At 41.7% G+C, this 23,857-nt stretch overlaps 1 protein-coding gene across 1 annotated transcript in view; it reads right to left on the bottom strand.

The window, feature by feature from the left end:
- The window catches only part of IQGAP3 (IQ motif containing GTPase activating protein 3), a 297,924-nt gene that overhangs the window by 171,085 nt on the left and 102,982 nt on the right, over window positions 1–23,857 (bottom strand). Inside the window, exons 23-24 of the mRNA XM_053705201.1 lie at window positions 16,864–17,072; window positions 15,403–15,555 (exon numbers count right to left, since the gene is read on the bottom strand). Of these exons, the coding sequence (XP_053561176.1) occupies window positions 15,403–15,555; window positions 16,864–17,072 (362 nt within the window). The remainder of the gene's footprint in view (window positions 1–15,402; window positions 15,556–16,863; window positions 17,073–23,857) is intronic.

Here is a 23,857-nt window from a genome sequence, read left to right as displayed (position 1 = left end):
ACGGGAGGGACAAGACAGGGAACCTAAACGGAAGGCACCACTGCTTGAAGAACCTTTTTTCCAAAAGCGGCCTCAGCCGAGGCAAGTGTGTCAAATTTGTAGAATTTTGAAAGTGTGAAGAGAGGACAAAGTTGCAGCCTTGCAAATCGGTTCCACAGAAGCTTCATTTTTGAATGCCCATGAGGAAGCAACAGCCCTTGTGGAACGAGCTGTAACCCTCTCGGGAGGCTGCTGTCCAGCAGTCTCATATGCAAAACGTATGATGCTCTTCAGCCAAAAAGAAAGATGTAGCCGTAGCTTTCTCTCCCTTACGTTTTCCTGAGAAAATCACAAACAAAGAAGAAGACTGACAAAAGTCCTTAGTCGCCTGTAGGTAAAACTTTAAAGCACGGACCACGCCTAAATTGTGAGGAAGTCGTTCTTTCTGAGAAGAAGGATTAGAACACAAAGAAGGAACAACAATCTCCCGATTAATGTTCCGATCAGAAACAACTTTAGGAAGAAATCCTAATTTAGTACGTAAAACTACCTTATCTGAATGGAAAATAAGGTAAGGAGATTTGTACTGCAATGCCGAGAGCTCTGACAGTCTACGAGCCGAAGAAATAGCAACAAGAAATAAAACTTTCCAAGATAACAACTTAATATCTAAGGAATGCATAGGCTCAAACGGAGCCCCTAGAAGACCTTTGAGAACTAAATTAAGACTCCATGGAGGAGTAACTGGTTTGAACACAGGCCTGATCCTGACCAAGGCCTGACAAAATTATTGTACATCTGGGACATCCGCCAGACATTTGTGTAACAAAATAGATAAGGCAGAGATTTGACCCTTTAGGGAGCTCGTCGATAAACCTTTCTCCAAACCCTATTGGAGAAAAGACAAAATTCTAGGAATCCTAACTCTACTCCATGAGTAGCCCTTGGATTCAAACCAATATAGATATTTACGCCAAATTTTATGGTAAATCCTTCTAGTTACAGGCTTACAAGCCTGAATCATGGTCTCTATGACCGAATCAGAAAATCCCCGCTTGGATAAAATTAAGCGTTCAATCTCCAAGCAGTCAGCTTCAGAGAAACTAGATTTCGGTGAAGGAAGGGCCCCTGAATCAGTAGGTCCTTCCTCAACGGGAGTCTCCAAGGTGGCAGAGATGCCATCTCCACCAGATCCGCACACCAAATCCTGCGAGGCCAGGCCGGTGCTATGAGGATCACCGAAGCCCTCTCCTGTTTGATTTGAGCAATTACCCGAGGAAGAAGAGCAAACAGAGGAAATAGGTATGCTAGACTGAAGGTCCAAGGGACCGCCAGAGCATCTACCATTTCCGCCTGGGGGTCCCTGGACCTCGACCCGTATCTCGGGAGCTTGGCATTCTGTCGGGATGCCATGAGAACCAATTCCGGCTGACCCCACTTGAGAATCAGGTTAGAGAACACTTCCGGATGAAAAGGTCTGCCTGCTCAGGAAATCCGCCTCCCAGTTGTCCACCCCTGGGATGTGGATCGCCGATAGGGAACAAGAGTGGGCTTCCGCCCACTAGATTATTTTGGTTAGCTATGTTATCCTCCCTGATGATTGAAGTAAGCCACTTTAGTTATGTTGTCCGACTGGAACCTGATAAACCGGAGTGAGGCTAACTGGGGCCAGGCCAGAAGGGCATTGCAGATTGCTCTCAGTTCTAGAATGTTTATAGGAAGAACAGACTCTGACTGAGTCCAAACTCCCTGAGCCTTTAAGGAGCCCCAGACGGCTGGCGTCTGTTGTAACAATCACCCAAGATGGTCTGCGAAAGCAGGTTCCCTGGGAGAGATGATCCAGAGACAACCACCATTGAAGATACTCCCTCGTCTCCTGCTCCAGAGTTATTCGAGGAGACAAGTCTGCATAATCTCCGTTCCATTGCTTGAGCATGCTTAACTGCAGAGGTCTGAGATGGAAGCAAGCAAACTGGATGATGTCCATTGCAGTCACCATCAGCCCGATTAACTCCATGCACTGAGCCACTGACAGCCGAGGAGTGGACTGAAGGACTAGACAAGTATCGATAATCGTTGATTTCCTGACTTCTGTCAGAAAAATCTTCATAGACAGCGAGTCTATTATGGTTCCTAAGAAGGTGACTCTCGTGTCTGGAACTAGGGAACTCTTTTCCAAATTTACCTTCCACCCGTGAGTTCTCAGGAAAGATAAGACTATGTCGGTGTGAGATCTTGCTTGTTGAAAAGATGGCGATTGGACTAGAGTGTCGTCCAGCTAAGGCGCCACCCCAATGCCCCGTGACCGAAGTACCGCCAACAGAGAACCCAAAACCTTTGTGAAAATTCTGGGAGCAGTGGCCAGGCCGAAAGGAAGAGTCACGAACTGGAAGTGTTTGTCCTGGAAGGAAAACCTTAGGAACTTGTGATGATCCCTGTGAATAGGGACATGTAGGTACGTGTCCTTTAAATACACTGTTGTCATAAATTGAACCTCCTGGATTAAGGGAAGAATGGAACTAATAGTTTCCATCTTGAAGGACGGAACCCTTAGAAATTTGTTTAGACTCTTGAGATCTAAAATTGGTCTGAAGGTTCCCTCCTTTTTGGGAACCACAAACAGATTGGAATAAAAACTCTGACCCTATTCCAGTACTGGAACAGGAACAATCACTCCCAGGGCGGAGAGGTCTCTTACGCAATGTAAGAATGCCTCTCTCTTTGTCTGGATTGCAGATAATCTTGAAAGTAGAAACCTGCCTCTGGAAGGAAAACTCTTGAACACTAGTTTGTATCCCTGGGACACAATCTCTATTGCCCAGGGATCCTGAACATCCTGAATCCAAACCTGAGCGAAGAAGGAAAGTCTGCCCCCTACAAGATCCCGTCCCCAATCGGGGACATGCCCTTCATGCTGTCTTGGATCTAATAGCAGGCTTCTTGGATTGCTTTCCCTTAGTCCAAGACTGGTTAGGTCTCCATGCATGTTTGTATTGTTCCTAGTTAGAGGAAGATGAAAAATTATCTTTGAATTTTCGAAAGGAACGAAAATTACTCTGTTGTCCTTTCTGTTTGTTTCTCTTATCCTGAGGAAGAAGATGACCCTTACCTCCCGTTATATCAGAGATAATTTCTGATAGACCAGGTCCAAAAAAGGTCTTACCCTTGTAAGGAATAGCCAGAAGCTTGGTCTGCGGATGTTTCCTCTAAGTCTAAGGTTTTAACCATAAAGCTCTGCGGGCTAAAATAAAGAAACCCGAAATCTTAGCTCCCAGTTTAATAATTTGAAGGGAAGCGTCCGTAATAAAGGCATTAGCTAGCTTCAGAGCCTTTATCCTGTCTTGGATCTCCACCAAGGAAGTCTCAGTCCTGAGAGACTCAGACAGTGCATCAAACCAATATGCTGCGCACTAGTGACAGTAGCAATGCACGCAGCTGGCTGCCATTGCAGATCCTGGTGAACATAAATCTTCTTAAGTAGACCCTCTAACTTCTTGTCCATAGGGTCTTTGAAAGCACAACTATCCTCTATGGGAATAGTAGTTCTCTTGGCTAAGGTGGAAACAGCCCCTTCCACCTTAGGAACCGTTTGCCAAGCCTCATTGAAAGAGTCAGCTATGGGAAACATCTTCTTAAAAACATAATTTATGCTTACCTGATAAATTTATTTCTCTTGTAGTGTATCCAGTCCACGGATCATCCATTACTTATTGAATATATTCTCCTTCCCAACAGGAAGCTGCAAGAGTCCACCCACAGCAAAGCTGCTATATAGCTCCTCCCCTAACTGCCATATTCAGTCATTCGACCGAAAACATGCAGAGAAAGGAAAAACCATAGGGTGCAGTGGTGACTGTAGTTCAAATGAAAAAATTACCTGCCTTAAAGTGACAGGGCGGGCCGTGGACTGGATACACTACAAGAGAAATAAATTTATCAGGTAAGCATAAATTATGTTTTCTCTTGTTAAGTGTATCCAGTCCACGGATCATCCATTACTTATGGAATACCAATACCAAAGCTAAAGTACACGGATGATGGGAGGGACAAGGCAGGTACTTAAACGGAAGTTACCACTGCCTGTAAAAAACCCTTTCTCCCAAAAATAGCCTCCGAAGAAGCAAGGTATCAAATTTGTTAAATTTGAAAAGTATGAAGCGCAGACCAAGACTCCGTCTTGTAAATCTGTTCAACAGAAGCCACATTTAAAAAAGGCCCAAGAGAAAACCACAGCTCTAGTAGAATGAGCTGTAATCCCTTCAGGAGGCTGCTGTCCAGCAGTCTCATAAGCTAAATGAATTATGCTTTTTAACCAAAAAGACAGAGAGGCTGCTGAAGTCTTTTGACCTCTCCTCTGTCCAGAATAGACAACAAACAAGGTGAACGTTTGATGAAAACTGTAGTAGCTTGTAAGTAAAACTTTAAAGCACAAACCACGTCCAATATTGTGTAATAGACGTTCCTTCTTTGAGGAAGGATTAGGATACAAGCATGGAACAACTATCTCTTGAGTGATGTACTTGTTAGATACCACCTTAGGAAAAAACCCAGGTTGGTACGCAGGACTACCTTATCCGTACGAAGGACCAGATAAGGAGAATCACATTGTAACACAGATAACTTGGAGACTCTACGAGTCGAGGAATTAGCTACCCAAAAGGAACTTTCCAAGATAAAGATTGATATCTATGGAACAAAAAAGGTTCAAACGGAACTTCTTGAAGAACCTTAAGAATCAGGTTTAAGCTCCATGGCGGAGCAACAGTTTTAAACACAGGCTTGGATCTAACCAAAGCCTGACCAAATGCCTGAACGTCTAGAATACCTGCCAGACGCTTGTGCAAAAAAATAGACAGAGTAAAAATCTGTCCCCTTTTAAGGAATTAGCTGACAACCCTTTTCTCAAAAACATCTTGGAGAAAAGATAATATCCTGGGAATCCAGACTTTACTCCATGAGTAACCCTTGGATTCATAACAATCAGATATTTACACCATATCTATGTTCAATTTTCCTAGAGACAGGCTTTCATGTCTGTATTAAGGTATCAATGACTGACTCGGAGAAGCCATGCTTTGATAACATCAAGCGTTCAGTCTCCAGGCAGTCCATCTCAGATTGATTCTATTTAGATGGTTGAAAGGACCCTGAGGTAGAGAGACCTGTCTCAGAAGCAGAGACCGTGATGGAAAGGATGACATGTCCACCAGATCTGCATACCAGGTCCTGCGTGGCTACGCAGGCGCTGTCAAAAACACCAAAGCCCTCTCCTGCTTGGTCTTGACCTCCGGAGGAAATCCCACTCCCCCGGAAGAAAAGTCTGACGACTTAGAAAATCCACCTCCCAGTTCTCAACACCTGGGATATGGATAGCTGATAGACAAGAGTGAGTCTCTGTCCAGTGAATTATTGTAAGACTTCTAACATCGCTAGGGAACTTCTGTTCCCCCTTGATGGCTGATGTAAGCCACAGTCGTGTATATTGTCCGACGTGGAATGATGTACCTCAGAGTTGCTAACTGAGGCCAAGTCTGAAGAGCATGGAATATCACTCCCAGTTCCAGAATATTTATTAGAAGGAGGGTCTCCTCCTAAGTCCACTATCCCTGAGCCTTCAGGGAGTTCCAGACTGCATCCCAACCTAAAAGGCTGGCATCTATTGTAACAATTGTCCCATCTGACCTGCGGAAGGTCATACCCTTGGACAGATGGACCCGACATAGTCACCAGAGAAGAGAATCTCTGGTCTCTTGGTCCAGGTTTAACAGGGGGACAAATCTGTGTAATCCCCGTTCCTCTGACTGAGCATGCATAGTTGCAGCGGTCTGAAATGTAGACGTGCAAACGGTACTATGTCCCTTGCCGCTACCATTAAGCCGATTTCATTCATGTACTGAGCCACCGAAGGGCGCGGATGGGATGAAAAAAACACGGCAGAAATTTAGAAACTTTGACAACCTGGACTCCGTCAGGTAAATTTTCATTTCTACAGAATCTATCAGAGTCCCTAGGAGGGAAACCCTTGAGATTGGGGATAGAGAACTCTTTCCTTGTTCACTTTCCACCCATGTGATCTCAGAAATGCCAGTACTACGTCCGTATGAGACTGGGCAATTTGGATGTTTGACGCCTGTATCAGGATGTCGTCTAAATAAGGGGCCACTTCTATGCCCCGCGGTCTAAGGACCGCCAAAGCGACCCCAGATCCTCCATAAAGATTCTTGGGGCTGTAGATATCCCAAAGGAAAGAGCTACAAACTGGTAATGCCTGTCTAGAAAGGCAAACCTGAAAAACGATGGTGATCTTTATGCATCACAATGTGAGGATAAGCATCCTTCAAATCCATTGTAGTCCTCTATTGACTCTCCTGGATCATAGTTAAGATGGTACGAATAGTTTCCATCTTCAATGACGGAATTCTGAGGAATTTGTTTAAGATCTTTAGATCCAAAATAGGTCTGAAGGTTCCCTCTCCTTGGGAACCACAAACAGATTTGAGTAAAAACTCTGTCCCTGTTCCTCTCTTGGAACTGGATGGATCTCGTACACAATGTAAGAATGCCTCCTTCTTTATCTGGTTTGCAGATAATTGTGAAAGGCGAAATCTCCCCTTTTTTTGGGGGGGGGGGATCTTTGAAATCCAGAAGATATCTCTGGGATATAAATTCCAATGCCTAGGGATCCTGGGCATCTCTTGCCCACGCCTGGGCAAAGAATGAAAGTCTGCCCCCTATAGGATCCGTTACCGGATAGGGGTCCGTTCCTTCATGCTGCCTTAGAGGCAGCAGCAGGCTCCTTGGCCTGCTTATCTTTGTTCCAGGTCCGATTGTCTCCAGACCGCCTTGGACTGAGCAAAAATTCCCTCTTGTTTTGCCTTAGAGGAAGAGGATGCCACACCTGCCCTGAAGTTTTTAAAAGGTACGAAAATTAGACCTTTTTTTTTTTTTTTTGCCCTTGATTTAGACATATCCTGAGGAAGGGCATGACCTTTTCCTCCAGTGATATAAGCAATAATCTCCTTCAAACCAGGCCCGAATAGGGTCTGCCCCTTGAAGGGAAGTTAAGTAGCTTATTTATTAAAGTCACGACAGCTGACCATGATATAAGCCATAGCGCTCTGTGCGCCAGTATAGTAAAAAACAGAATTCTTAGCCGTTAGTCTAGTCAAATGAACAAGGCATCAGAAAACAAAGGAATTGGCTAGCATAAGCTTGTCAAATATATTCATCCAATGGAGTCGCTTAACTGTAAAGCCTCATCAAGAGACTCAACCCAGAACGCCGCAGCAGCAGTGACAGAAGCAATGTATGCAAGGGGCTGCAGGATAAAACCCTGTTGAATAAACATTTTTTATCCATTGGATCTAAAAAGCACAACTGTCCTCGTCAGAGGTAGTGGTACGCTTAGCTAGAGTAGAAACTCTTCTCTCCACCTTAGGAACTGTCTGCCAGAAGTCCTGTGTGGTGGTAACTATTAGAAAACATTCTTCTAAAAAATAGGAGGGGAAGAGAACGGCACACCTGGTCTATCCCATTCCTTATTAAAAAAAATTTAGTAAACCTCTTTAGGTATTGGAAAAACATCAGTACACACCGGCACTGCATATTATTTATCCAGTCTACACAATTTCTCTGGCCCTGCGATTGTACACATTCATTCAGAGCAGCCAAAGCCTCCCTGAGCAACAAGTGGAGGTTCTCAAGCATAAATTTTAAATGTAGAAATATCAGAATCAGGTTAAATCATCTTCCCCGAGTCAAAAAAAATCACCCACAGACTAAGCATATTGTGAGGTAGTATCATACATGGTTCTTAAAGTGTCTGTATGCTCTGTATCTACCCCCAGAGCTAACTGCTTTCCTTTAATTTCAGGTAGCCTGACTAATACTGCTGCCAGAATATTATTCACCACCTTTGCCATGTCTTGTAAAATAAACGCTATGGGCGCCCTTGATGTACTTGGCGCCATTTGAGCGTGAGTCCCTAAAGCGGGAGTCAAAAGGTCTGACACGTGGGGAGAGTTAGTCAGCATAACTACCCCCACGACAGAATCCTCTGGTGATAATGTTTTTAAAGACAAAAAATGATCTTTATTGTTTAACATGAAATCAGTACATCTGGTACACATTCTAAGATGGGGTTCCACCATGGCTTTAAAACATAATGAACACAGAGCTTCCTCTATGTCAGACATGTTAGAACAGACTAATAATGAGACTAGTAAGCTTGGAAAACACTTTAAATCAAGTTAACAAGCAAATATATAAAACGTTACTGTGCCTTTAAGAGAAACAAATTTTGTCAAAATTTGAAAAACAGTGAAAAAAAGGCAGTAAAACAAACGAAATTTTTACAGTACATGTAATAAGGTAACAGAGCATTGCACCCACTTGCAAATGGATGATTAACCCCTTAATGCAAAAAAACAGATAAAAAAAAAAAAAAATGACAGACGTTTTTAAAAACAGACACAACAAACTGCCACAGCCAACAGTGGGAAGCTTCAGTTAACTGTTTCTATGCAAAATTTAAGCCAGCCATGTGGAAAAAACTTAGGCCCCAATAAGTTTTATCACCAAACATATGTTAAAAAACGATTAAACATGCCAGCAAACGTTTTAAAACACATTTTTACAAGAGTATGTATCTCTATTAATAAGCCTGATACCAGTCGCTATCGATGCATTTAAGGCTTTACTTACATTACTTCGGTATCAGCAGTATTTTCTTAGTCAATTCCATTCCTAGAAAAATATTTTACTGCACATAACTTATCTGCAGGAAAACCTGCACGCCATTCCCCCTCTGAAGTACATCACTCCTCAGAATGTGTGAGAACAGCAAATGGATCTTAGTTACGTCTGCTAAGATCATAGAAAAACGCAGGCAGATTCTTCTTCCAAATACTGCCTGAGATAAACAGCACACTCCGGTGCCATTTAAAAATAACAAACTTTTGATTGAAGAATAAACTAAGTAGAAAGCACCACAGACTCTCACGACCTCCTATCTATGTTGAGGCTTGCAAGAGAATGACTGTATATGGCAGTTAGGGGAGGAGCTATATAGCAGCTTTGCTGTGGGTGGACTCTTGCAGCTTCCTGTTGGGAAGGAGAATATATTCAATAAGTAATGGATGATCCGTGGACTGGATACACTTAACAAGAGAAAATAGGAGAGGGAGAAAAGGGAATGCCTGGTCTCTCCCACTCCTTAGTAATGGTCTCCGAAGCTTGCTTTGGGACTGGAAATACGTCTGAGTAAGAAGGAACCTCGAAATATCTGTCCAATTTACTAGACTTCATAGGTACAACCACTACCGTGGAGTCACAGTCGTCCAAAGTAACCAAAACCTCCCTAAGCAGCAGACGAAGGTGTTCTAGTTTAAACCTAAAAAAATTACAACCTCCGAGTCCGTCAGAGGCAATAAACTTTCTGAATCTGAGATTTCACCCTCAGATGCTACAGCAGTACCACATTATGTCCCTGAGAGGGTACCTCCGAAATTGCAACAATTGCATCAGAATTTACTGAATGGCTGGTTTTCATCTTACGTTTGCCCTGCAATACTGGGAAAGCAGACAATGCATCAGAAATTGTAGAAGACATGAGAGAAGCTATGTCTTTTAAAGTAACTCCAGCGGGCGCTAGAGCAGAAGTGCAGGGCACTGCTGGTGTGGGCGGTAAAATTTGGGAGGCTTGGGGAGAAAGCTGCGGCATACCTTGACCCTCGTCAGACTCTTGGACAGCATCCGCTTTTGAAAAGTTTTGCTCAGAAAAAATCTTTTCCCTTTAAGTCCTCTCAATACATGAGAGACAGAAAGGGATTGGTGGTTACACATTAGCTTCAAAAGCACAAGGAGCAAGCACCATTTTGTAAGGCCCTTGGTCCATACTTGTTCACAATTGACCCAATATTCAATAAAAAAAAAAATTTCATCCGATAAAAATTTTAAAATAAAAAGACGTTACTGTCGCTTTAAATAACTTTTTTACCTTAAAGGGCCATTGTAAGTAAATATTTTCTATGCCTGTTACTAACTAACTACCCCAAATACGCTTTTTATCAATAGCATTTCATTAACATATCTCTACCGTATATCAGAAATCTTGTCTGCAAAGTTAATTGTTTTCCAAACCCACTCCGTGGGTATCCTTTGCTCTGTACCAATCCGTTTACAATACCTAGGTTTCAAAATGGCGCTTTAAACACAAAGTTATTGGTTTAAGTATTTTGAACATGCAGTGCTGAAAATAGTGGGCAGTATAACGTGACATCATCGGAGAATAAAAGATATAACTTTTAGAACGTTATGAAACTTCGTTTTGGAGAAAATATAGGTCAGTAGGTTTTAATTAATGTTTATTAACTTTAATATGTTAGTTGTTTAGCTTAAAAATTATAACAGAAAGTAATCCTTTAAGACATGCATTATCAAACTACCAATATAAGACAAAAAAGCACCTCTGCACCACATCTACCGTGCTGAGGTGCTCCTACCTGACAGGCAAACAGATGGTCTATACCCGGTGTGTCCGCTCAGCGCTGCAGTAGAAATTTTCAATCCGGTGCTAGAAACGCATGCTCTGCACGGACCATGCGTTTCTAGACAGCACTTCAGAAAATGTGTCGCAAATGTCTCCCCGACCGAGGCGCAAGTTGAATTGACGCAAACTCGGAAGACCCGCCCATCGTGGGTGTACCCCTGCATCACTTACAATAAGCTCCATCCAATATGTACTGCTTATTATCATATGCTGTTTAACCGATACTCTGCTTAAATAAAGTGTAAACCACCAGAGCCAAAAGCGATCCCCAGCCCAAGTGCCTGCACATAAATGCTGTCCCAATACAGGTATACCCCGCTCATACAGCGGGTTAGGGACCGGAGCCCCGCTGTAAAGTGAAAACCGACTTAAAGTGAGTCAATGCATTTTTTACTTGTTTTTCACTTGCCAGTGTGTTTACAAGCTTAAAAACATGTTTGAAATAACATATATAGGTGTGCAATAGTGCTAAGTTTAGTTTAATAACAACAAAAGACAGTACACTACTGTATTCAGTTATGCAGACAGTAGAAAGGGATACATATACTGTATACAGGTACTGTACAGTACAACATGTAGTACAATACAGTGGTATGTGCTTTATTGCTTATCTTTGCTTATGATTCATCATCTGAGTTTTCAATGCAAATCAGTTTTGAAGGTGGAGAACTTGACAAAGATTCATCAGGTCTTGATGTTGAAGGTGATGATGATGGCTGTGGGACTTTATTAAAATATGATAGCAAAGAAGTTTGCTTCATGGACTGACGCTTCCTTTCTCTAAGTATTTCTTTATAACATGCAATTCCATTTGACACAATTTTATTAACTGAAGAACTTCTTTCAAAATTGCCATCAATCTGCTCCAAACCTGCCAAACCCGTTTCAATTAAATTGACATATTCCTCTAATTCTTTTGTTGGCATTTCCCTAATGCAAACTGGGTCTTCATCAGTAGAACCATCAGTTTCAAGAAACAGTCTTCTTTGCTCTTCAATCATAATCAAATCTTCATCTGTCAATGGCTGGTCATGAGATGCAAGCAATTCTGTAACATCTTCAGGCTCCACTTCTAGTTCCAGTTGTCTAGCCATGTCCACAACGCTAGCATTGACTTCCTCTACCGAAGTCTCAAGGCCGGGAACATCATCCATAAAGGTGGGGATTAGCTTTTTCCACACACGTCTCAATGCTGATTCTGAAACTTCATTCCAGGAATCTCTAATTGCTTTAATAGCATCTAGAATTGTAAATCCTTTCCAGAAGGCTTTTAATTTGTTCTGTGTAGCACCATCAGATGCATCGCTATCTAAGACAGTTATAGCAGCAGTAAATGTCTTCTTCAAATAATATGCTTTGAAGGTTGCAATCACTCCCTGATCCATAGGCTGAAGAATAGATGTGGTGTTTGCAGGCAAGAAAACAACTTGAATCTCATTGTACATTTCCATTAATGCTCGTGGGTGAGAAGGTGCATTGTCAGTAAGCATTAAAATTTTAAAAGGAATTTTTTTTCCCTTGCAGTAGGCTTCAACTGTGGGTTTAAAATAATCTGTAAACCATGTTGTAAATAGACTTGCAGTCATCCAGGCTTTAGTGTTTGATTTGTAGTAAACAGGCAGGCTAGATTTAGCATAGTTTTTCAGAGCCCTGGGATTCTCAGAATGGTAGATCATCATAGGCTTCAGCTTCAAATCACCAGCTGCATTGGCACCTAAAAGCAGTGTTAGTCGATCCTTTGCAGCTTTGAATCCTGGCATTAACTTTTCCTCCTTTGCAATGAATGTCCTAGATGGCATTTTTTTCCAGAAAAGGCCGGTTTCATCAACATTAAATATTTGCTGTGTGGTGTAACCACCATCTTCTATAATTTTAGCCAGCTCTTCTGGAAAAGCCTCTGCAGATTCAACATCTGCACTAGCTGCTTCCCCTTGCACTTTAATGTTGTGCAGATGACTTCTTTCCTTAAACCTGTTAAACCAACCTCTGCTAGCTTCAAAATTTTCATCTTTAGCACTCTCACCTCTATCAGTCTTCATTGCATTAAACAAGGATAGTGCCTTGCTTTGAATAATGGCTTGGCTTAAAGGAACATTGTGGCTGGTTTGATCTTCTATCCAAACCACTAGCAGCTTCTCCATTTCAGCAATAAGGTTGTCTCTCTTGCGAATCACTTTTGTGTGCACTGGAGTAGCACTTTTTACTTCTTTTAAGTATTTTTCTTTAGCGTTCACCACTGTGCTAACTGTTGTGCGAGCCAAACCTAACTTGCGGCCTATATCTGAGATGGACATGCCTTGCTCACTCATCTTTATCATTTCCAACTTTTGATTCAATGTAAGAGGCTTACGGATCCTCTTTTTTTCATCACCTGGAGCCAGGGCCATTGTAGAAATGTAGAAATAAAATAAAGACTAAAATACAAAACAGAGATGATACTGGGAGTGAATTTTTAAATTACTGTCTGAAAAAAAAACATGAAAAAAAAAGATTGTCTGCTCCTATTGCAATGATTGGTTTTACCTTTGTGCTTACCTTGAATAGTACAGGTAATAATCTCATATGCCTCCTTCATCTCATACAGTCTATACAGTACCATACCATAACCTAATGTACAGTACTCTACTGTACCTGTACTGTATGACAGATCCTTATTTTATGTGGAGATCTCAAACCATGCCAAACAATACTGTACAGTACTAAAGTAGGTTATGTTTTATGGTATGGTACTGTATATGAGATGGAGGCATATGAAATGCTTACCTGTACTATTCAAGGTAAGCACAAAGGTATTATGACAATAATACTGTATACAGCATATACTGGTACTTGTACTGTACCTTTATTGGCCAAAAAATACTGCTTATGAAGAACTAGACTTGTGTGTACGGTACAATTACTGTATGGATTTAACAAATAATCCTGTACAGTACTGTACCTTTAATTGTACAAAAAATACTGTAATGCTTATGAAGACCGGTATACTGTACTGGACTTACCAAATTACAGTATCTGGTACAGTACAATACTGTACTGCACAGTTTTAGCAACCCTAAGTCTTTCCAACGTACTCTGTAAAACCGCATGCAATTTTTCTCCTTACTCCTTGTCTAAGTCCTGAGCTGTGCCGCGCTGAGAAACTACTTCCGGGTTTGCGGCGGCGACGTATTAGCGAAACAACGTAAAGCGAATCGACGTAAAGCGGGGTATACCTGTACCTCTCCAGACTATGAGAGTTTTTAGTGTCCCAATATAAGTGCCTCTTCCATTCCTGTGCACTTAGTAACGATAATGGTGTGCTTACTCCTTTCTGGGTCCCCCAGAAAATATATAAAGTAACACTTACCTTTACTTCTGCCTGACAGCAAGGCAGCTCACAGGCTTAAGAGGTCCTCTCTCCCTCCCATTGACCTGTGGAGGAAAAAGCATGCAGAGTAATTTTTACCTCAGACTAAGGCATACAGGGCAGCAAGAATACATGGGAGGTGCAGTGAGAATTATGTCCCACAAGTTTCCATTGCTCTAAAGCCACCAAAGCTCTACTGAAGAGACCGATATGGACTACGGCTACACCCTAGGACAAAGCAGCACAATCTTGTACTACTTTAAAAATAATAGAAAAGATTCTTCAATCAAGAGTTTAACACCTCACTTTACCACTTCATATCACTAACGTAGGCAAAGAGAATGACTGGAGTGGGAGGGAAGGGAGGAGCTATTTAACAGCTCTGCTGTGGTGCTCTTTGCCTCCTCCTGCTGACCAGGAGGTGAATATCCCATTAGTAATTAAGACGATCCGTGGACTCATCGTGTCATAAAAAAGAAATCATCCAGACACCACTGTTGACCCAACAGAGAAAAAAACTCCCCATAGAGGAGCACACTCTGTCCGAAGGACAAGTCAGGCCTTAAAGTTTATAACCAGTACCCGAAGGTGGATGTGAACTCTGGCCTATTTGCTGGCAAGCCCAATGAGCTAGCCCCCATGTTGCAACATAGGTTCCCTGAAAAAAACTGGTAACCAGTCCACCGAATCATAATTCTCCAGACATCCAAGAAGGATTACAAAACATTTGTGTTCTGTTGCTATATAGAACATCCTATCAACCAAGTTTAAAATATTTCTAAGACAAATAAATATAATTTTTACTGCAATTATTATAAATTTCACCCGGCAGTGGCCAGGGCTTGAGGACACAGGCAACAGGGCTAGCTACTGTCAAAGTTGGTATAAAATGATTTGTTTTACAGTTATTATCTAATAAAATCAATTAAAAGGGATATGAAACCCAAAAAAAATGTCATGGATCAGACAGTGCATACAATTTTAAACAAAGTTTCCAAATAACTTATATGATCAAATTAGCTTTGTTCTCATGTTATTATTTGTTGAAGAGATATCTAGATAGAGTGCACGTCTGGTGCACTATATGGCAGGACACAGCTGCCATCTAGTGCTCATGCTAATGTATAACATTCTTGCAAAACTGCTGCCATTTAGTGCTGCAGACACGTGCACACCTCTGAACTTACCTTCCTGCTTTTCCAAGTAAAATTTAAAATATAAATAATTTGGAAAGTTATTTAAACATCTATGCTCTATCTGTATCAAGAAATAATATTTGTGGGTTTTGTCCCCCTTTAAGGACAGATATGTAGCGGGGTTTGCCTTGAGAAGGTGCATTTCAAGCTCTTAGAATTAGAAATTGCTCAATTTGCAGTGCTAAGATTACGCGTAAAGGAGGTAAAGAAATGCCTAATGAAACAACTTTGCAAAATACTAACAAAACATTTTTGTATAAAAATCTCAGTTGTTACTGTCTCTTTAATACCACCTAGAGTATGACCTATTTTTTGGAAGCAATTAGTCTTACCTGTAACAGATAAAAGAGATGCTGATACGCTTCTAGCTTCTGGCGTTTCTCCTTGCTCAGTGACTTTAACCCTTTTTGCTTATCAATTGCCATGAGGTCTGATAACTGCTCCTTATTCTTCTTAGTAAGTTTCTTACAGTGTGACACCACTTCCTGTACAGAAACATGGGGGAAAAATAAAGTTTTTTACTCCAAAAATTTAAATGTGATGCTGTACTAATCTAATTACACTTTGGCACCTGTCGCTGAACAGTGATCATATTCTAAAAAGTTAGTAAGCAAGGATCGCTGTTCTTTATATACAATTCAGAGGGCTTAGTTCACTCAGAACATATTGCATTATCAAGTGATCATAAATAGATATTTTGTTCTATATACATTAGCAGCAAAATATACTTAAAGGGATAGTATACACCAATTTTCATATAACTGCATGTAATATACACTAGTATAAATAATATGCACAGATACTGATATTAAAATCCAGTATAAAACAGTATTATTAAAAGAAAAAAAAAGAAAGAAAAAAACTTACTTAAAAGCTCCCAGTTTAGCTCTGTTAAAAAGGTAGCTAAAACACCCAATTTAAGTGGGAAATAAGAGACACTTCCCCCCTCCCCCTGCAAATGAAAAGACTCTTTAAACAAACAGGAGCAAGCTGGAGTAGGTATACCCCGGTATTCTAACACTTTGGGGCTTGGTTAGGAGTCTGAAAATCAGAGCAATGTTATTTAAAAATAAGCAAAACTATACTTTTTTTTTTTATTTTATTTAAAAAAAAAAAAACACAAACTGTATGGGCTATATAAATGTATCATCTACAAAACATTTATGCAAGGAAAAATAGAGAGTTTATAATGTCCCTTTAAAAGGGACACAAAACCCAATAGTTTTCTTTCACGATTCAGATAGAGCATGCAATTTTAAGCAACTTTCAAAATGTAGCCATCAATCAGCAAGCGCTACACAGGTGCTGAACCAAAAACAGGCTATGCTTACATTCCTGCTTTTTCAAATAAAGATAACAAGAGAAAATTTATAGGAGTAAATTAGAAAGTTGCTTAAAATTTCATCTCTATCTGAATCATGAAAGAAAACCAGTGTTTTGTGTCTCTTTAACTTATCACCATCATGTTAGACTATGCAGTAGCAGAAGACAATATATCCTTGTACATTACCAATTCAACTGTACCTGAAGGATAAGCCAGAAAAAATTTTAATTTTCCAGTATTTAACATTGTGTGAATTAGCAACTTTTTCGCACTGCCCTAATAACTTTTCCCCAGACTAAACTATAGGTAGCGTGTCTCTCTTAAATGTTGTTACAGTACTACTAAGTAGCAGAACCTCCATTTTCCCTGTTCTACCTAGTAGTTGCAGGATGATCTGATCCTGCTATAGATGAATAATGTTTTGTTCCTGCTACGTAATGTCATATATAAATATTGCAGGCAACAGTACCTGCAGGGTAATCCTATTCTTCACCAGGAGTCCAATCTTGATATCCATCACATTGAGATCTTTCTCTAACCTTTGGTTAGATCGGATCTTCTTCACCACCTCTTCCCGTAGCTTCATGACTTCTCGCTCTTCCCAGAAGTCCCTCTCACTCTGCTCCAGTAGGTGAGCAAACTTGCGCAAGGTGCTCAGAGGTGGGTTTCTGGCATGGACTGAGATTGAAGATAAAACAAAAGAACTATAAATAAAGATCACATCTACATTTCAGACACATTTTGACCCATTGTTTTAGAAGAATAAATGCTTACAATGGAGCAGTACAAACAATCAAAACCCACAACAGTGATTAAAAGTGCGCTTTAGTAAGGGTTTATAAAGATGTCCTTATAAAGCAGCTTTCAGGTATTGGCATTTGATTTTGCATCTCTGTTATTTCCTATGTTAACCAAAATATTCAAAGGACAACTCTCTCCTTGCATCAATAGATATCTAGCAAAGCCAAATCTCTATTATTTTTTTTTTAATTCAACATCAGATTATATAATACTCTTTAATGTAAACTAGTTTGACTGTTCTTTTTATTTGATAAGAAATTTGACATTTATATAAAACCTTTTTGGTAATTTTATGACCAATTAGTTTATTAAACAGATTGTTGCAAAGTGTCACACAATTTCTTCAAGCAGTAGTTTTCTGTTTCAGGGACTAGAGGAGTGGATGTCTCATACCTTATTGGAATATATAGTGTTAGTTCTGTTTCTACATACTCAGAGTGAGGTAAGATAGGCTGTAGCTCCCTCCTGACCTGAAGAACAACAAAATTTATGCTTACCTGATAAATGTATTTATTTCTTGACACAGTGAGTCTACAGATCATCTAATTACTATTGGAAATATCACTCCTGCCCAGCAGGAGGCGGCAAAGAGCACCACAGCAAAGCTGTTAAATATCACCTCCCTTCCCTCCAACCCCAGTCATTCGACCGAATCAACAGGGGGCAGAGGTGTCTGACGTCTATAACAAAAAACTCTGTCCTTAAGTAAAACAGGGCGGGCCGTGGACTCACCATGTCAAGAAATAAATAAATTTATCAGGTAAGCATAAATTTTGTTTTCTTTCTAATGACACGGTGAGTCCACGGATAATCTAATTACTATTGGGAATCAATACCCAAGCTAGAAGACACAGATGATAGGGAGGGACAAGACAGGGAACCTAAACGGAAGGCACCACTGCTTGAAGAACCTTTCTCCCAAAGAAGCCTCAGCCAAGGCGAAAATCCTTAGTCGTCTGTAAATAGAATTTCAATGCACGCACCACGTCCAGAATGTGCAGCAGACGTTCCATCTGAGAAGAAGGGTTAGGACACAAGGAAGGAACAACAATCTCCTGATTAATGTCCCGATCTGAAACCACTTTAGGGAGAAACCCTAACTTAGTACACAAAACTACCTTATCCGAATGAAAAATAAAGGTAAGGAGACTCATACTGCAATGCCGAGAGCTCTGAAACTCTACGAGCAGATGAAATAGCAATAAGAAACAAAACCTTCCAAGATAACAACTTAATATCCAAGGAATGCATAGGCTCAAACGGAGCATGTTGAAGAACTAGATTAAGACTCCAAGGAGGAGTAAACTGTTTCAACACAGGCCTGATTGTACGTCTGGAACATCCTACGGACGTTCATGTAACAAAATAGATAAGGCAGATATTTGACCCTTTAGGGAACTTGCAAATAAACCCTCTTGGAGAAAAGACAAAATTCTAGGAATCCGAGCTCTACTCCAAGAGTAGCCTTTGGATTCACACCAATGCAGATATTTACGCCATATCTTGTGGTAAATCTTTCTAGTCACAGGCTTATGAGCCCGAATCATGGTCTCAATGAAGACTCTGAAAATCCACGCTTAGATAAAATTAAGCGTTCAATCTCCAAGCAGTCAGCTTCAGAGAAACTAAATTTGGATGAAGGAAGGGCCCTTGAAGTAGAAGGTCCTTTCTCAACGGAAGCCTCCAAGGTGGAAGAGATGACATCTCCACCAGGTCTGCATACCAGATCCTGCGAGGCCACGCCGGTGCTATGAGGATCACAGACACCCTCTCCTGTTTGATTCAAGCAATGACTCAAAAGGAGGAGAGCGAACGGGGGAAATAGGTATGAGAGGCTGAAATTCCAAGGTACCGCCAGAGCGTCTATCAGTACCACCTAAGGATCCCTTGACCGCGACCCATACTTCGGAAGCTTGGCATTCTGGCAAGATGTCATGAGATCCAGCTGGAAAACACTTCTGGATGGAGTTCCCACTTCCCCGGGTGAAAGGTCTGTCTGCTCAAAAAATCCGCCTCCCAGTTGTCCACTCCTGGGATGTGCATCGCCGACAGGTAGCAGTTGTGGGACTCCGCCCACTGAATTATCTTGGCTACCTCTGCCATGGCCAAGGGAGTTCCCCCTTGATGGTTGATGTAAGACACTGAAGTGATGTTGTCCGACTGGTACCCGATAAACCGGGCCGAGGCTAACTGAGGCCAGGCCAGAAGAGCATTGAAGATTGCTCTCAGCTCCAGAATGTTTATGGGTAAAACAGGCTCTAACAGTCCATGTCCCCTGAGCCTTGAGTGAGCCCCAGACTGCTCCCCATCCCAGTAGGCTGGCGTCCGTTGTCACAATCACCCAAGTGGGTCTGCGAAAGCAGGTTCCCTGGGAGAGATGTTTCTGAGACAACCACCAAAGAAGAGAATCTCTTGTCTCCTGCTCCAGATGTATTTGTGGACACAGATCCGCATAATCTCTGTTCCACTGCCTGAGCATGCATAACTGCAGAGGTCTGAGGTGGAAACGGGATGATGTTCATGGCTGCTACTATCAGACTAATTACCTCAATGCACTGAGCAAGGCCGAATGGAAGTTTTACAAAATGGAAGTGTTTGTCTAGAAATGCAAACCTCAGAAACTTGCGATGGTCCCTGTGGATGGGAACATGCAGGTATGCGTCCTTTAAATCTACTGTTGTCATAAACTGACCCTCTTGAACCAAGGGAAGAATGGAACAAATAGTTTCCATCTTGAAGGATGGCACTCTGAAGAATTTGTTTAGACTTTTAAGAACTAAAATTGGTCTGAAGGTTCCCTCTTTTTTGGGAACCACGAACAGATTGGAGTAAAATCCCAGACCCTTATCCTGCATTGGAACAGGCACTATCACTCCCAGGTCGGAAAGATCTTGAACAGTGTAAGAACGCCTCTCTTTATCTGGTCTACAGATAATCTTGAGAGAAGAAACCTGCCCCTGTGAAGAACAGTTTTGAACTCTAGCTTGTATTCCTGGGACACGATGTCCACCGCCCAGGGATCCTAAACATCCCAAACCCAAGCCTGAGTGAAGGATAGTCTGCCCAACACAAGATCTGGTCCCGGATCGGGGGCGGACCCGTCATGCTGACGGAGTCATTGGCTGGCTTCTTAGCTTGCTTTCCCTTGTTCCACGACTGGTTGGACCTCCAGGAAGGCTTGGACTGTTCTTGTTTTGTAGAGGGAGAGGAAGGCTTACTCTTGAAGTTTTGAAAGGAACGGAAATTACTCTGACGTCTCTTCTGCTTGTTCCTCTTATCCTGAGGGAGGAAATGACCTTTTCCTCCCGTAATGTTGGAAATTATCTCAGCCAGACCCGGCCCAAACAAGGTCTTTCCGTTGTAAGGGATTGCCAAAAGCTTAGACTTAGATGACACGTCCGCAGACCAGGACTTCAATCGTAAGGCTCTGCGAGCCAATGCGGCAAAACCAGAAATTTTTGTTCCTAGTTTAAATAACCTGTAGAAAGGCATCCGTAATAAAAGAATTGGCCAACTTAAGGGCCTTGATCCTATCCTGGATCTCTTCGAGGGGAGTGTTTGTCCGAATAGAATCGGACAACGCATAAAACCAGTATGCTGCCGCACTAGTCACGGTAGCAATACGCACCGCAGGTTGCCATTGTAAACCCTGGTGTACATACATTTTCTTGAGTAACCCCTCTAATTTCTTGTCCAAAGGATCCTTGAAGGAACAAACTATCCTCTATGGGAATAGTGGTCCTCTTAGCTAGCGTGGAAATTGCCCCTTCCACCTTGAGTACCGTCTGCCAAGACTCCCTGATAGAGTCTGCTATAGGAAACATCTTTTTAAATATAGGGGATGGAGAAAAAGGGATACCAGGTCTCTCCCATTCCCTAGCAATAATCTCTGTAGCTCAATCTGGTACAGGAAAAACCTCCACCATGGAAGATATATCAAAATACTTGTTTAGTTTACTAGACTTCTTAGGAACGACTACGACAGTAGTGTCGGAGTCGTCCAGGGTAGCTAAAACCTCCTTGAGGTGTTCGAGCTTAAACCTGAAAGAAACAACTTCCGTATCAGCCAAAGGAACTATACTGTCTGAGAATTCACCCTCAGATGCTACCGAAGTATCTTCCTCCTCAGATTTCTGGGAAGGGGCATTCGGAATAGCCACTATTATGTCAGCAACCTTACTCACTGATTGTTTACATTTCCTCTTGCGCTTTCCCTGCAGCATGGGAAAAGCAGACACTGCATCAGATACCGCTGAGGACATTAGGGAAGCGATGTCTTGCAAGGTAACTCCAGAAGGAGTAATAGAGGAAGCGCAGGGCACTGGTTGTATGGACGATAAATTTTTGGACGCATGAGGAGAAAGTTGAGGCATATCTTGAACATTGTCAGAAGACTCCTGAACAGCATCTGCCTTAGACAATGTTAGCACATGAAAAAGTCTATCCCTGTAATGTAAAGTTCTCTCAATACATGAGGAACAGAAAGGGATTGGTGGTTCCACATTAGCATTAAAACAAACGTACATGTAACATCTTGCAGGGCCTCTTGTTCCATCTTTATTCACCAATAAAACAGGATAAATAGATAAGCAAAACTGATATTTTGTTTAAAAATAGCCCACAAAAGAAACGTTACTGTTCCTTTCCATTTTAAAACTAAACTGCTTTATTTTTTCAGCAATAAAAATATAAGGTAGCACAAAAACAACCTCTACACCTCAGCTTAGCTTTGCTGAGGTTCTTACCTGCCTGACTGAAAACGGAGCGATTATCCTGCTAGAAAATCCGGACTCAACTGCTATCTTCCTGAAAGTGAAGACCGGTAACAGTTATTTAGCTAGTGTCTTTGATGCAGCTATAACTCCGCTCCGTAACACAGGAAATGAACAGGAAAAAAGGAGCGCAACAGAAAGCCGCTTCAGCTAGCCCCGCCCATCGTAGGCGTTACAAAGATAACCTCCCGATCGGCTAAAAGTATTACCAAAGCCGCAGGGAGTAAAGTAATAATAAAAACACCACCTCTGAGCCATATCTCCTCGTCCCCAAACAATAGGTGAATGTCTCTTGTCCCACAATCATATTGTAAAGTGCCATCCTTTTATTTTCTGCAATGTGTCCCAGAAAAAACAAAGTTAGCAATTCCCTTTAAATTTCTGCCAGGCAGCACGGCAGCTCACTAGGTTTGAGAAGGCCAGTTCCCTCACATGGACCTGTGGATAAAAACAAAGACTGAGTAATCTTACTCAGGCATGCACGAATAGGGCAGCATTAAATACATGGGAGGTGTAGTGAGGATTGTACCCCACAAGTTCCCATTGCTTGAAAGCCACCACTGCTCTACTGAAGAGACTGATATGGACTACGGCTACACCCTAGGACAAAGCAGAACAATCTAGCACTGCTTGAAAAATAATAAAATCTTGCCTGAAGAATCTTCTTTCCAACACCTAACTTTACCACTTCCTTGCTCTAACGTAGGCAAAGAGAATGACTGGGGTTGGAGGGAAGGGAGGTGATATTTAACAGCTTTGCGGTGGTGCTCTTTGCCGCCTCCTGCTGGGCAGGAGTGATATTCCCAATAGTAATTAGATGATCTGTGGACTCAGTGTCATTAGAAAGAAATATTTTTTTGTACAGTTGAAGAAAGATTAGTGGCTCCACAGAATGATCATTACTGGAAGGGTATAACCAACTACCCAGGCTCTACCAGAACTGGTAGAATGATTTACAAATTTGAACATTATTATATTATTTAAAGAAACTTAAGACCTATATGGATATGGAGATGATCAGCATGTATGTATGTACTTACGTTATTTTAAGCTGTTGCATTGTAGACTATCAAAGGATAATAAGAAAATGTATGCTTACCTGATAAATTTGTTTCTTTTTAGACACGATGAGTCCACGGATTTCATCCTTACTTATGGGATATTCACCTCCTGGTCAGCAGGAGGAGGCAAAGCACACCACAGCAGAGCTGCTATATATAGCTCCTCCCTTCCCTCCCACTCCAGTCATTCCACCGAAGTTAGGAGGAGAAAGGAAAAGCCAAGGTGCAGAGGTGTCTGAAGTTTACAAAAAATTAACCTGTCTCAGAGAACAGGGCGGGCCGTGGACTCATCGTGTCTAAAAAGAAACAAATTTATCAGGTAAGCATAAATTTTCTTTTCTTTTTAAAGACACGATGAGTCCACGGATTTCATCTTTACTTGTGGGATACAATACCAAAGCTAGAGTACACGGATGAAAAGGGAGGGACAAGACAGGAACCCTAAACGGAAGGCACCACTGCTTGAAGAACCTCTCCCCCAAAAACAGCCTCAGCAGAGGAAAAAGTATCAAATTTGTAAAATGTAGAAAAATATGGAGAGGACCAAGTTGCAGCTTTGCAAATCTGTTCTACAGAAGCTTAATTTTTGAATGCTCATGAGGAAGCAACCGCCCTAGTGGAATGAGCTGTAATTCCTTCAGGAGGCTGCTGTCCAGCAGTTTCATACGCAAAACGGAAAGAGAGGTAGCCGTAGCTTTCTGACCTTTATGTTTCCCAGAAAAAAACGATATGATATCCATTGCCGCCACCATCAATCCGATTACCTCCATGCACTGAGCCACTGACGGCTGAGGAGTGGACTGAAGGACTTGACAAGTATTCAGAATCT

Source organism: Bombina bombina, chromosome 1 (genome assembly GCF_027579735.1).
Source record: "Bombina bombina isolate aBomBom1 chromosome 1, aBomBom1.pri, whole genome shotgun sequence".
Taxonomy (NCBI): domain Eukaryota; kingdom Metazoa; phylum Chordata; class Amphibia; order Anura; family Bombinatoridae; genus Bombina; species Bombina bombina.
This window is presented reverse-complemented; position numbering and strand designations above follow the sequence as displayed.